Source organism: Vipera ursinii, assembly GCF_947247035.1.
Source record: "Vipera ursinii genome assembly, chromosome: 5".
Lineage (NCBI taxonomy): Eukaryota > Metazoa > Chordata > Lepidosauria > Squamata > Viperidae > Vipera > Vipera ursinii.
The window spans coordinates 70,599,286-70,612,109 of NC_139518.1; the positions used below are offsets into that span (position 1 = coordinate 70,599,286).

General features: G+C 37.7%; 1 protein-coding gene across 2 annotated transcripts; it reads right to left on the reverse strand.

Moving 5' to 3' along the window:
* Positions 1–293: 293 nt before the first annotated feature.
* Positions 294–10,898, reverse strand: ZNF518A (zinc finger protein 518A). Of its 2 annotated transcripts, none has more exons than XM_083364596.1 (3): positions 10,619–10,898; positions 7,613–7,708; positions 294–5,484 (listed from the first exon to the last, which is right to left on the reverse strand). In XM_083364596.1, the coding sequence occupies exon 3, from the start codon at positions 5,390–5,392 to the stop codon at positions 944–946; it is 4,449 nt and encodes a 1,482-aa protein (XP_083220722.1). In that variant the 5' UTR covers positions 5,393–5,484; positions 7,613–7,708; positions 10,619–10,898; the 3' UTR covers positions 294–943. The 2 variants fall into 2 exon arrangements, with proteins under 2 accessions (XP_083220722.1, XP_083220723.1); XM_083364597.1 differs by lacking the exon at positions 10,619–10,898 and adding an exon at positions 10,172–10,273.
* Between the last annotated feature and the right edge of the window lie 1,926 nt (positions 10,899–12,824).

The window sequence follows — 12,824 nt, forward strand, 5'->3', positions numbered from 1 at the left end:
TTTAAATACTCTTAACAGAAGTTTGCGAAACATCAATGTTTCATATCCCGACTAATAGTATTCCGTTAAAAGGAACTCTTCCCAAAGTGTAACAACAAAGAAAATCACACTCTGCTTTCTAGCATGACCATTATCACAATAAGACTGTCTTTTACATGCATTTGGTTGCAAAATTATGGAATCAGATTCTTAATAAAATTTAATACCAATGCTGTAGGGATGACAAACATTCACTTGGAATTCGCAGTACTGTTATACAAACAGGGAATACATTTTTCCAAGAGTTATCTTCATCAGGCTTAAACACAGTAATAAGTTTATTGATTTGTATGAAAAATACTTCACTAAGAAAGTAGACAAACTGCACAGAAATAGTACAAGTGTCATGTGCATAGCAATATAGCTTAAAGCATTCACATATGGCTTTGTTTTAAAAGAAACTGTTAGGAGACCTGGCCCTATACAGACCTATGGTTATACAGTTGACACAAAGTAAACTGCTTCACATCTTTTAGGCACTTGCTAACAACAGTGATCAATCCCTGGAAAAAAAATCTTTAAAAGATCAAGGAAAAATACGGCAATAGCTGTGGATAGCTGAAAACCCTTTTAGTAGTGCATGCACAGAGCTGGAAAATACAATTCCTGTGCAAGATTTTGTAGCAAATAACCAAAGTACAAAAATATGTACACACTTTCATGTTTAAATATATACAAGACAGAAAAGCCCTGAAATTCATTCTCCAATTACAAATATATGCCATGATAGTAGTAACAAACACAAATTAAACTGCAATAGCAACTATTTAATTAAAATTTATACAGATTCATTTTAGGTGCTAACATGAAACTTGATTTAAAAAACATAATTGTAATGCATTCCTGGATGCTATCACCCAAAATTTTTCAGTCAGAGGAACATGATTTTGTATTCTTCAATAAGTTATTCTAATGAATTCCAGTCTCGAGTGGCTTCCATCAGATGGCGCTGTCCGTGCCCTACCCAATTGTCCTGATTGTCAAATACCCTCCCACAAAACCAGCAGCTAAATTTAGTTTTCAGCGTATTATCAGAGGTAGTCTTCACAATCTGATAATTATTTTTGCTAGTCTTCTTCAGTGTTAATTTTAAAACAAATCTTTCTTTTACAGGACTTACAGGTTTTAGCATTTTGTGTTTTCTTTGAGTCAGCTCATTAGTAATGAAGAACAAACTGTTGCTATATGGTGGCTCCAGAAGAGCATCTATTGTTCTCTTTGATAGAGAGACCTTTAGAACGTGTCCTTTAAACTTTGCAATAGTTTTCATAACATTTACAACTTCAGGAACATCAGCATCAGGGTGGTTTAGTACAACAACAGGCTGATTTCTCCGGGGGCATTTGACAAGTTGCTTAGAATGAAAAGGAAGTAAATTTAAAATCCTTACAGTATCTTTTGATGCTCTTGGTCTATAAGGGGTTTGAAACAAGGATTCAAATTCATTCACGTCTAGTTGATTTTTTTCTTTGCACTTTCGATGCAATGTTTTCTTTCTAGGAGGTCCCTGAAAGTCATCCTTAGTTTTCCGTTTCAAATTCTTATTCTTCTGTGAAACTGTAGCGTAAGAAACTTTAGCATCATTTTGCTTTGAATGACGCTTAACCTTTGAAATTTGTGTTGACGTATTCTCTGTTGCTCTTTGATTTTCCAAACTGCTTCCTGTCATAGCAGTTTCTTTTTGAGTTGAATCAAGTGGGGTCTTTTGTGACCACATCTTACCATCTCTAGAGGAATGTACCAGTCCCACAGAGGAACAAGAATCTTTTGATTTCCCATTTGCTGAAGAAGCATTTGCTGGCATCAAACTACCTGATAAGTATAAGGCATTGCTAGAAGGGCGAGCTGTATTTTTCTGATTTAGTGCAGGACTATTGCAACACTTCATACTGTTCAACTGCAAAGATGAGACAGTGTTGCTAACTGGTTGGCATTTGTCTGCAGCAGGAAAAGTCTTAATTTTCAAAAAAAGCTTTTGTTGCATTGCTCCATGTTTCTTTGGTTCAGAACTTTGACTATGAGTAGGACCTTGAAAAATACTATGGTTTTGTACAAGAGACTTGTTCGATGACATACATTTAAGAAAAACTGCTTGTCTACCATTGGGCAAAAGTGCATACACAGGTTGTTCCTGTCCGACCTCTGGCTGTTTCACTGACTTTGCACAAGTAGCCTTACTGCCTTGAAATCCAGCAAGTATGTTCAAGGAAGAAAGTCCGCTCTCTGGATTTGTAATGTTGTGCTGATCTATTTGTGGAATGGCAATGGATGAAGCATTTACTGCCTCACTACATGTATTAATACTAGAATTTCTTAGGCTTCTAGAATCATTTGTTTGTAGGTCCCTGTCTGAGGATACTGGCTTCTTAGATGCAATTTTCTCTAAAACCTGAGAATTATTTTCAGCAGCATTTGCAGCTGTTCCAAGGGAACCCCTACCAAACGTCAAAATCATTCCAGGTCTTTTATTTAAAAGCAAAGATGCAGTTCTGGTTGTCTGAGCATCTGATGAACTCACTTTTGGAGAAGGCCTTCCTGAAATAACTTGTAATCCTTGCTTGCGAGCAAGCTGCAAAGGTACAAAAAATCTTGGAGGAGTTGACTGTAGTACTGTTTTTTTCTGTTCAGGAAAAAATGGACAAATTTTACTAGGGCCATGGATATTATAGCGCATCTTGTCTTTTGCCAACTGTTGTGTTATGATCGAATCTGTCTGATTCTTAAGCAACGCACCAACACTTGTTTTCCCTGATGCTGAATTTATTGCTTCTGTTCTAAGAGGCAAAGGGATTTGTCCCCTGTTCTTCAGGTATACACTTTCATTTCTTGCAGTGTTGTTCATATTCAGCTCTCTCTTAAATTTATCAGAGGAATCAGTTAAACTGCAATAAGGTGATAAATCATTATGTGTAAATGTCCTACAATTTGTATATTTGTTTGAAAAAGATCTGTCATAATTAGTTTTAACATAGTTATTTGACTGAACGATGGTTGGTCTTTTTAAGACCTCTTGTAATGACTGGTTTATTTCAGGTGACAAATAGGTGGATGCCTGCTTGCTTTGAAGGGAGAAAACTGATGTTATTTTAGGCATAAGTGATGAATTTACACAATTAGAATCATTTTCTTGCTTGGATTTTTCAGCTACATGTTCCAACATTTGATTTACCTTAGTATTCAAATACAATTGTCCATCATGATTTTCTAACCAACACTGTTTGTCAATACTGTGAGTGGGTAGGCTGGTTGAGAATACTGGAGTATTATTACCATTTACAAAGCCACCAAAAGGCAAGTGTGATTTTTTGCCTAAATTTAATTCTGTTACTGATTGTGAAAAGCAAGGCATAGATTCACTTGTAGGCTTGCTTTGCAGAGGATACATTTTGTTGTAAGTAAGTTCTTTTGATTTTTCCAAAATGCCTATTTTAGAATAATTATGGAAAGGCAATGGTGCCTGATTGGAAAAATCTGTTGATGAACAATAGAGATTACTGTGTTTATTATTATTGTTTACTTCACCATTCACTACTTTGAATTCTGGAGGAAAAGGTTTTTTCATGGGATCATAATGAAGCATGTGTGAACCAGAAGGGGATAAAACCTGAGGATGGTCTTGAGGTATACAATTTTTCCATGAAACTGGACTTCTAGTCTTGACCACCAAATCACAAGGAAATGAAGATGTTTCAGGTTTCACCGGCAAACGGTTTGCACATTTTCCTACCATTACAATAGGTGGCACAATATTCTGCGATGCATTGCAACATAACACATTGCCTTCTTGCTTTATTTTTCCTGAAAACTGGTTAGACGATGGAGATGTTGACAAGTGAACAGAATTATTCCTAGGGATTTGATTATTAATTTCATGGGATCTAGCAACTAATGGTAAATTACGGTTGTCAGCTGTCTCTTCTTGGCATTCAGTTGTACCATCTTTAATCCCATCAAACTTATTTCCTCCTGGCAAATTCTGTTTTTCTGTAGGTAGCAATTTTATTACTATATGTTGTTTTCCATCCACCGTTTTGAATCCCAAAAATTTAGCACTGTAGTTTGCAGGAACAGATATTTTATTATTTTTAACCATCAACACTGTAGGACCATGAACTGCTTTTTTCATCAATCCTCGTGTGGAGCCTAGTCCACCTTCTGCTCTGTTGTACTGGATCGCTGGACATGATTTTGTTCCACTACAAACAAGCTTTTCATTCAAAAGAATGTTATGTAGTTCTTTTACAGATTGACCAATTTCTTCAGATTTAGGCAGACTCTCTTTGAAGACTTCGAAAACATCTTCTTCTTCAGTTCTACAGCCATCAGTAATTTTTTTACGTCTCCACAATGCTTTCCTTGATGCACCAGTTTTGTACCTTTTCAAGATAAGTTTTAGTCCCGTTGAATTCTTCACCCTTTTTTCATTATCATTTGTATTCATTTTATCTTTTGCATAGAGATGGTCTTTGTGCAAGGTAATAATATGTTTCAAAAGGTAGTTTTTCCGTGATGCCATATAATTACAATACTGACAACTGAAAGGAAATGTGCCAGTGTGTGAAACAGCATGCTTTTGAAACTCCTCTTCTGAAAAACTTATATGATGGCATTTCTCACAATTATACTGTATTTCATTATGCCTATGTATATGTTGAACAAAGGTGCCTACATCTTGGGTTGAAAATCTACATTTTTCACATTGAAAATTACCATTTACACAATGTTGAGATGTGAAATGTTTTGTTAAGTCCAATAGAGTGTATCGGTGATCATCATTACAGATTTCACATTTTACTAAGGTGCTACGATGCGTTCGGCGATGTTGGTTGAATGACTGAAAGTCATTAGCTGAAAAATTACACATTTCACAGGGGTATGATGGCAATTCTCCCTGGTGTAACAATTGAAAATGTTTCTGTAGATCATTTGGGCTATATCGGATGTTGTTTTGGCATTTTGTACAACTGAAATTCAGAATTTTTGCTGTTTTCAAGCCGTCCTCATAATGTAATCCTGATTTGTTATGTGGAATATAAATCTCAGAATAATTTACACTGTTCCCATTCATATCCATTTGAATGAAAGATGCTTCTACAGGTTTTTCTTTACACTGAAATAATTTCATATATTTGTCAATTTCATGTTTAAACATTATTTCATTTGGTATATTTACCCTGGGCAATTCTATTTTCACATTTTTTAGGCCATTGGCAACAATATCTGAAATTGTAGGTTCAAATGTAGACTTTTCAATAGTAATATCAGATGTAGAAACACACAGTCTATCTGACTCATCATCTTGTAATAAGTTGGTCTTCTGAATGCAAAAAAATTGTTCTTGCTCAGATGGCATTTTTTGTAATGTACTATTATTGCAGTCTTCGTCTTTTAAGACTCTGAGCTGAATTACTACGAGAGTTCCACAATTTTCTTAACTTGGCATATCTGAAATAAAAATATCAAGTTAATTTGTAAAACTTCTAAAGGAAAGCAGATGCCCAGACTCCCATTTTAGACAGCATATAGTACTGGCAGGAAGCATTACAATACAGGTGTAATGGATATGGCTATAAAAGTTGTTTCTTTTTTTTAAAAAAATAACTAGTCTTGTGTTATTAATATGCTCTGATTTCTCTGGCTTCATCCTTTATGGCGAAGTTTCAGGACACCAAAAATATTTTTTATCTACTGGTCGTCATCCTACACTCGCTGAGTCATTAAAAAATTTTAGATAGCTGTTCCTCATGCTTGTCAGCTCTTCTCATTGTATACCCTCTTTTGACATAGATACATCAAAAAGTCATTGTTCAGCCACTACTATCATTTTTTCCAAACTAGTTCAGGTCTGCCAATATCTTTTTTCATCTAATGTCCCTGACCTTTTTCCTTTAACTTAAAAAATTAAAATCCTAAAATGATCAAATAACTGATTAACCAGATAATCGTCTTTTTATTTCATAATATAACAATGTAACAAATACACTAAATGTTTTGCTAAATATTTTGAAAGGAGCACTTCTCTTGTTTTAAGACAAAGAAAAGTAATGCCTTATTTTGTTCCCCTTACTATTCCTGTTTTCTTCCTCTGACTTTCATTCACTGACTTCACTACCTTTAGCAGAGTTATTTTGTTTCTTAAAACCATTATTTAATGGTTAATAATAAAACAATTAGCACAGACATCTCTCAGGGCTGTGTGCTATCCCCATGCCTCTTCTCTCTATACCTATGGCTGCATCTCTAAGAATCTTCCTGCTAAAGTACTGAAGTTTCCAGATGATAACCACTGTCATTGGTCTCATTCGAGATGGTCAGGAGTCTACATATAGGCAGGCATTTGAACAAATGGCCCTGTGGTTCAGCCAGAAAAATGTTCAGCCTGGAACTGAACATGCTTAAAACTGTAGAGATGATAGTAGATTTTAGCACGAACCCTCCTATTCCACCATCTCTTACTATATTTGACAGCACGGTATCAACAGTAGAGACCTTCAAGTTTTGGGGTTCTATAATCTCCCAGGATTTGAAATAAGACACCTAATATAGAACCATCATTAAAAAGGCATAACAAAGAATTTTCTTCCTGTGTCAACTCAGAAAGTTCAGACTACTGAAGAAGCAGTCTGACATTTGTACTTCTATAACTGCCTAGTTTGATACAGCAAATAAACAAGACAGGTAAAGACTCCAACAGATAGTTGGACTGCAGAAAAAAACAACTGCAACCAGCCTGCCTTCCATAGAAGACCTGTAGATCACGTGGGTCAGAAGGAGGGCTGAGAAAATGGTTATAGATGCCTCACATCCTGGACAAATAAACTATTCTATTCCTGTTCCTATCTATTCTATTCCTCTCTTGCTCTCTTGCCATTTATTATGCCTAGTGTTGCTTTTCATCAATGCTGCACATTCAAAAAATCCTTTCTCAAAACTTGTATTGTGGGAATCATAGAACAGAAGTGTACAAATATTATCTTTAGTTATTTTAATAACTTCTTCATCACATTCAAAATCACAATTTAGTAGCAACTATGGAGTCTCTAAGGGCCACATAGAGCTTCAGGTCTTCTTTATTTTTAATCTGTAAACAATTTGTGATAGGAACTATTAAAATATCACCTTTTTAAATGTCACGTAAATAACAGTTAATAATGCCAGTAGGTCTAGTAAATTAATAAAAATATTTATGAACTAAAATTGTACACTATGCTATAGCTTTATTGCCTGGTCATCAGTATATTGTCACCTACTATGAATAAACACACAAATTATGATTTATAAGCCAGAATTCATATATATAAAAAATTAAAACATAAGCCAGGCATGTTCAATCTGTGGCCCATGGGTCACATGTGGCCCTGGACAGCTAGTAATGCAGCCCAAGATTTTAAACTTTTAACATTATGTGATTTAGATACGTTAACAATATTGTATGTTTTATATGTGGCCCAAGACAATTCCTCTTCACTCAATGTGGCCCAGTCAAGCCAAACGTTTGGACACCCATGTTTTAAGCTAAATCTCTCAAATCCCATTTTAACTTTTTAAAGTGTAATCAAGTTATAAAACTTACTCTTTAAGAAAAACTACGATGCCATTTTCAATAGCTTGCTCAAGAGGTGAATTTGGAAATCAAGATTCAAAAGAGGTTTTCAATGTACAACATATCCTAAAATAAAGAAAATATTATTTTTAAAACACAAAAGTACTAAAAGTTAGAATTTGAGTCATTTCAGATAGGTCTGTCCTCAATAAATTGGAACAAATTCTGATATCATTTTACTATAAAAGTTGTCATTCTCTATAGTTAAAAAAAGATACAAGAATACTGAAAATAGTTACACTAACTAGTCTTTTTAGCACTGAATAAAATAGTTAGGCTAATTAGTCTTTTAGTCTCTATATGACTAATAATAATATTGCTTCCTTAAAAAGTCAAAATGTTTAGTAAAATTAACATTTTATTTAAAATCAGAATATTCTAAATGGTGCATTTAAGTTACAATAGTGTGCATAACAGGATGTGTCAGAATGAACAACAAAAAATATTTTCTGGGCCAAAATATGAACTGCAAAGACTGGATCACCCTCAAGAATCAAAACTTTTAAAGTTTAAAACAATTTCCAAAATTAGAACAATCTTGACATCCTTATACAAAATAGAATCTAAAAGCTAATTAATAGAAAGAAAATACTTTAATTTTGCAGGAGAAATCTAAGACTTTAATGTTATATGTAATATAATTGATGAAAAAGAAGTGCTCAAGTCAACTGATGAATTATTAGTGTAAAATACCCTGTATTTTGAAACTGTTCAAGATTCAGCAAGGAGAGTTTACAATTTTGAAATATAGCAAAATATTATTTGTGCCATTTACATCTTCCATATAATGAGTTTACTTATAAGAAGGCCATTTTGGATGCTTTTATTATTATCTTAAATAAAAGCCTATGTATTCGGTTAAGCCTACAACACTAGCTTGAAATGGCAGACTCTTTTGCTATAAAAGTATTAAATCAATCATAAACATAACTTCCTTGATCTATTTATTCAATGATGTCTTTCAAGATACGCTACTATACATCATTCTGCCCTGTAATGATGTAGTCATTAACATCATCCTGTTTGCTTTTGGAATGACGCTAGTAGTCACTATCTATTTCTGAGCAAGAAATAATTATGGTGTTTGGGTATAAAGCCAACTGAAACAAAATAAGACAATATCAACAATTAAATTACTGACCCCTCACCACCTTACAGGCTTTTCAAGATTTTTGACTTCTTTCTTTTAACAATTAAGGGCAATGCTGAAAAGCTCCAATATAAAATAAAGAACTCTCTACTCAGAAAACACATGCTATTTGTTTATTGCATTTATATTACTCTGCAATCTCAGTGATTTTACAGGAAATCACTTAAACAAAAGACTAGTAGACTGACTATTCAGTCTGAAGCCATCTATCATTGTAAGTTTTACATGGTGAAGCAAAAAATGGAATTCAGGAAGGCTTGGATAATGCGTTTCAAATTTTATTTCCTAGATAAATTAAAACTTGTAGTGAAAATTCCCCAGTTCTTATAAAATATCTTTTATTTCTTCTTTCAACCCTCATGATCTTAAACTCAGGAATCCAGGAACATTCATCTAACAGCTTCATACCAGCACCATTGATTTTTGAATTTTTCCTTCCCATCAGAAAGAGCATTATTCCTTTTGAGAGGGTCAACAATAATCTCCACCATAATGCAGAACTCACCGGGTGGCAAAGTTTTCAGGGATATTTTTTTGGGTGTCTCCTCTTTTCAATTTTCCTGTGGTTTTGTCACCTGCACATTCCCTCTCCTCCATCTCTTTGCTCCTTTCTCTCACTGCTCTGATTGCTGGACAAAAGCAGATGCCTCCTATTTCTCTTAGCTTTTTTTTTCTCTCCACCTCTTTTTCTTTGTTCATTAGGTGAGTGAGAGTAAAAAGAAGACATTATTCTGCAATAAAAGTACAATCCTCCACCAAGGGATATACTTCCAATTAAGACATCGAGAAGACTGCCTATGCATCTTGTTCCTTTCACTAGCCTGAAAGATGGAGGAGAGCAATGATGGGTGCACGCATGTATTCAATAGAAAAGTTTACTTTACTTGCCAGGGAATAGTGTTTTCTATTTCTGAATGGCGAATTGCAAGAACAGTTACCAAGTTAGTTCCCTGGCTCCTTCTAGCATTGGAAAAAGAGGCGTTCTGGATACAAATATGTGTCCATGCGCCCTAAAGTGCCACACTGTGCATAGTCAACCACTTCACCTGCTTGGGGAGGTTCCTTTTCAACTATACTGGAAACAAGTGTATGCAAGTGAGTGCCTTTGCGAGGATTAAGTGTGTTTAGCTCCCACTCGGACGCTTTAAAAGTGGGGGGGATCAAGGATGTAGCAGGTGAAGAGCACCTCTCAGCATAATGGGCCGAGCACAAGGGCGCCAAGGGAGGTAGGGAAACCCCAACTCAAGTTTCTACCAAGATGTCCGGATGATACCACTGTGAAGAAAAGGACGGCTTCTCCAAGCGTTTTTCCAGACCACCCGCCTAGAGGCAGGTTGGATGGTTGCCCACGGAGGACACCTAATCCTGGATTCACCCACCAAGTGAAGGGGTGGCCGTACGCGCGCGCAGACACACACACAAAGTTCGTCGGCCGTTGTTGATGCCCGGTCTTCCGCGCGGCCATGGCTGCCCGGGCTGTCACAGAGCACCGCCGCCTTCCTCAAACTCCCACCACGGCGCTGCCAAGCCCTTCCCGAGCCGTCCCCGCTTCCCGGGGGCAGAAATGGCGGGGCGCGCCGCCAACTTTCCCAACGGCGGCCGAGGGAGGGGATGGCGGAGCGTTGGGACTATTTGATGCCTCAGCCCAGCCGGAGGGCGGGTACCGGGGGTCGCCCCGTCCTGCGAAGAGCCCCTCACGCTCCGACCGGCGGCGGCGGCGGCGGCGGGGGGCGCGGATGGTCCCCCCTTTCCCCGTCGGGGCGCCCAGGGACTCGCGCCTCCCCCGCGCCCGCTAACCGCTCCGCTCGTCGGGCGCCTCTCATTACCTCGCCCGTCTCCATACTCCGACGAGTCACTATGGGCGGCCATTACACTTTCCATCCGGGGACTGCGGGAATTGCCGAGCTCAGCAATGGAGGGAAGGGGTGGGGTGAGAGCGGCGGAGGGATCTGCGCCGCGCATGAGGCCGAGGCCCGGAGAAGCGCGTGAGGACGCGGCCTGGCCTTCCTTCGCCTTTCTGTCTTCTTCGGAGCGCGGCGGCGGGGTCCTCGGCTTTTTCCCTACGCCGGGAAAGGCGGCCAGGGGGACAGCTGGCACCCGCTGCGCGGAGAGTTTCTAGGAAAGTAAAGAAGGCCGTTGCGCTCATTGCCTTCCCCGCCGAATCCCTCCTCCCTCTCCCCTCCCCCCGCTGCTGTTGGTGTGCGTGAGGGCGCGCGAAGCTCCGGGGATGGCTCGAACACAATGCACGGTGTAACTCAAGCACAAAAGTACCCTTCGCCCTGTGGCAGCCTCTCCCTCTCGGGGAAACGGCCTGAGGCGCTCTACCTCCCTTAGGAGGCCGGCACACAAAGACAAGACCCTCCAAGAGGAAGCAAACAAGTCGCCCCTGCGCCTTGTCTGCCTTCCATCAAGGAGGAACGCCATCTTTCTTTTGGCTCATCAACCCGTAGCCGTTGTCTGAAAGGTGCTTCCTGAGCGCCAGCCACGTAGAGCAGCGTCTTTGGTGCAAAAAAAAAAATATAGGCCCTGTTGGGCTCTTCCAAAGTCCGTCTCTCCCGATCGGGAGACGGGCCAATCTGCAAGCCTTTCCTTGCTGGGAGATCCAGGGGTTTGCACAGCCTTTTTAGTGCAAGGCAAGCAAAGGAAAGAAAATGGCCGGGCCCTCCCGCCTATGAGTCGATGTCTTTAGACTTGGGGAGAGGAAAGAGGCCTGAAACAATGGCAGAAAGCATCGCGAGTAGAGCGTCTTTGTTTCCAAAATGGTTACAAAGCGGGAAAAGAGAATCAAGATAGATAGGAAGATGTTCTCAGGAATCAATAATGGGAAGTGCAGAACGATGTTGAAAGTTCAGAGCTTTGTACTCCAGCTTACATCAGTGCAGCGTTCAAATATCTTCCATTGGAAGATAAAATCAATAAAGCTGGAGAGAATTAACAAGGAAGAAAGTTATCAGAGAAAGTCTTTGGGGTACGTGCGGCAGCTTAAAAGACAAAGCAAGTCAGAAGTTTCAGACAAAATGATGAAATCGTTTTTCTGTTCTAGCTCATTGTTTCCCAACCTTGTCCATCTTAAAATGTGTGACTCTCCAGCCATCTTAAGCTTCGCCATGTTGGGAAAGGCTGTTCTAGTGTACTGGAAGAACAGATTTTCCAATTAATTAGGGCTGACGTCAACATTCATCTCTTCCACTTTCTTGTTCATCCTGGTTCTGTGTTCTAATTTTTTAAACCATATCTTACCTTGATATTCAAGGAAGAAGACTGTTAGACACTCATTTGAAAGTTTAATAATCTACAATCATGTTTCCCAAACTCCTTTTAGGAATCACATTTTAAAGTTTTTATAATGGGCATCATAAATTCTGTGCAATCCCTTCACAATATATATAAATGTAATGTTCACAGTACATAATTTTATAGGAATTCTGCTGGATTTAATGACACCTATAAGCTTAAATATATGTCTTAGAGCTGGCCACGAAGTAACATTTAATGCAAATGCTAATAGCCGTCTGCTTTAGATTCCGATCATAAAGATATTTTATAAATATAAAGTAGAATATTAATATTTGCTTTAAAGATAGCTATACATATTTAATAAATAATTTAGGAACTAAATTAGTTTAACATTTTCTAACATTTAATATATACTTAAATATGCTAAAACATAGTATGTTCATATATTAAATATAAACTTTCAAGCAGATAGTTTTGAATTGGCATACCATATATTTATATTAAATGAGTTGATTATTTAAAAATATGTATATCCAATCTTTCTCCATAATTTCAATCAAAGTATTTAAGATTATTGACAAAAATACAGTACAATCAAAATATATTTTGGAACTACCAAAAAACAATAAATGCAGTTAAGTCTTCAAAATATTTTCACCTCACATTCTTTTGCTAGTATTGACTGGCTAGAAGTAATGTATCAATGTGCATTTTATTGGCCTAGATTGGCATTAGATACAAATTTTATGTAAGTTTTTATTTCACTATCTGAACAGATTAAACAAATTCTTGATC

Excerpts from the sequence above, each read along its gene's own strand:
- ZNF518A (XM_083364596.1), bottom strand. The coding sequence starts at position 5,392 with ATGCCATCTGAGCAAGAACAATTTTTTTGCATTCAGAAGACCAACTTA.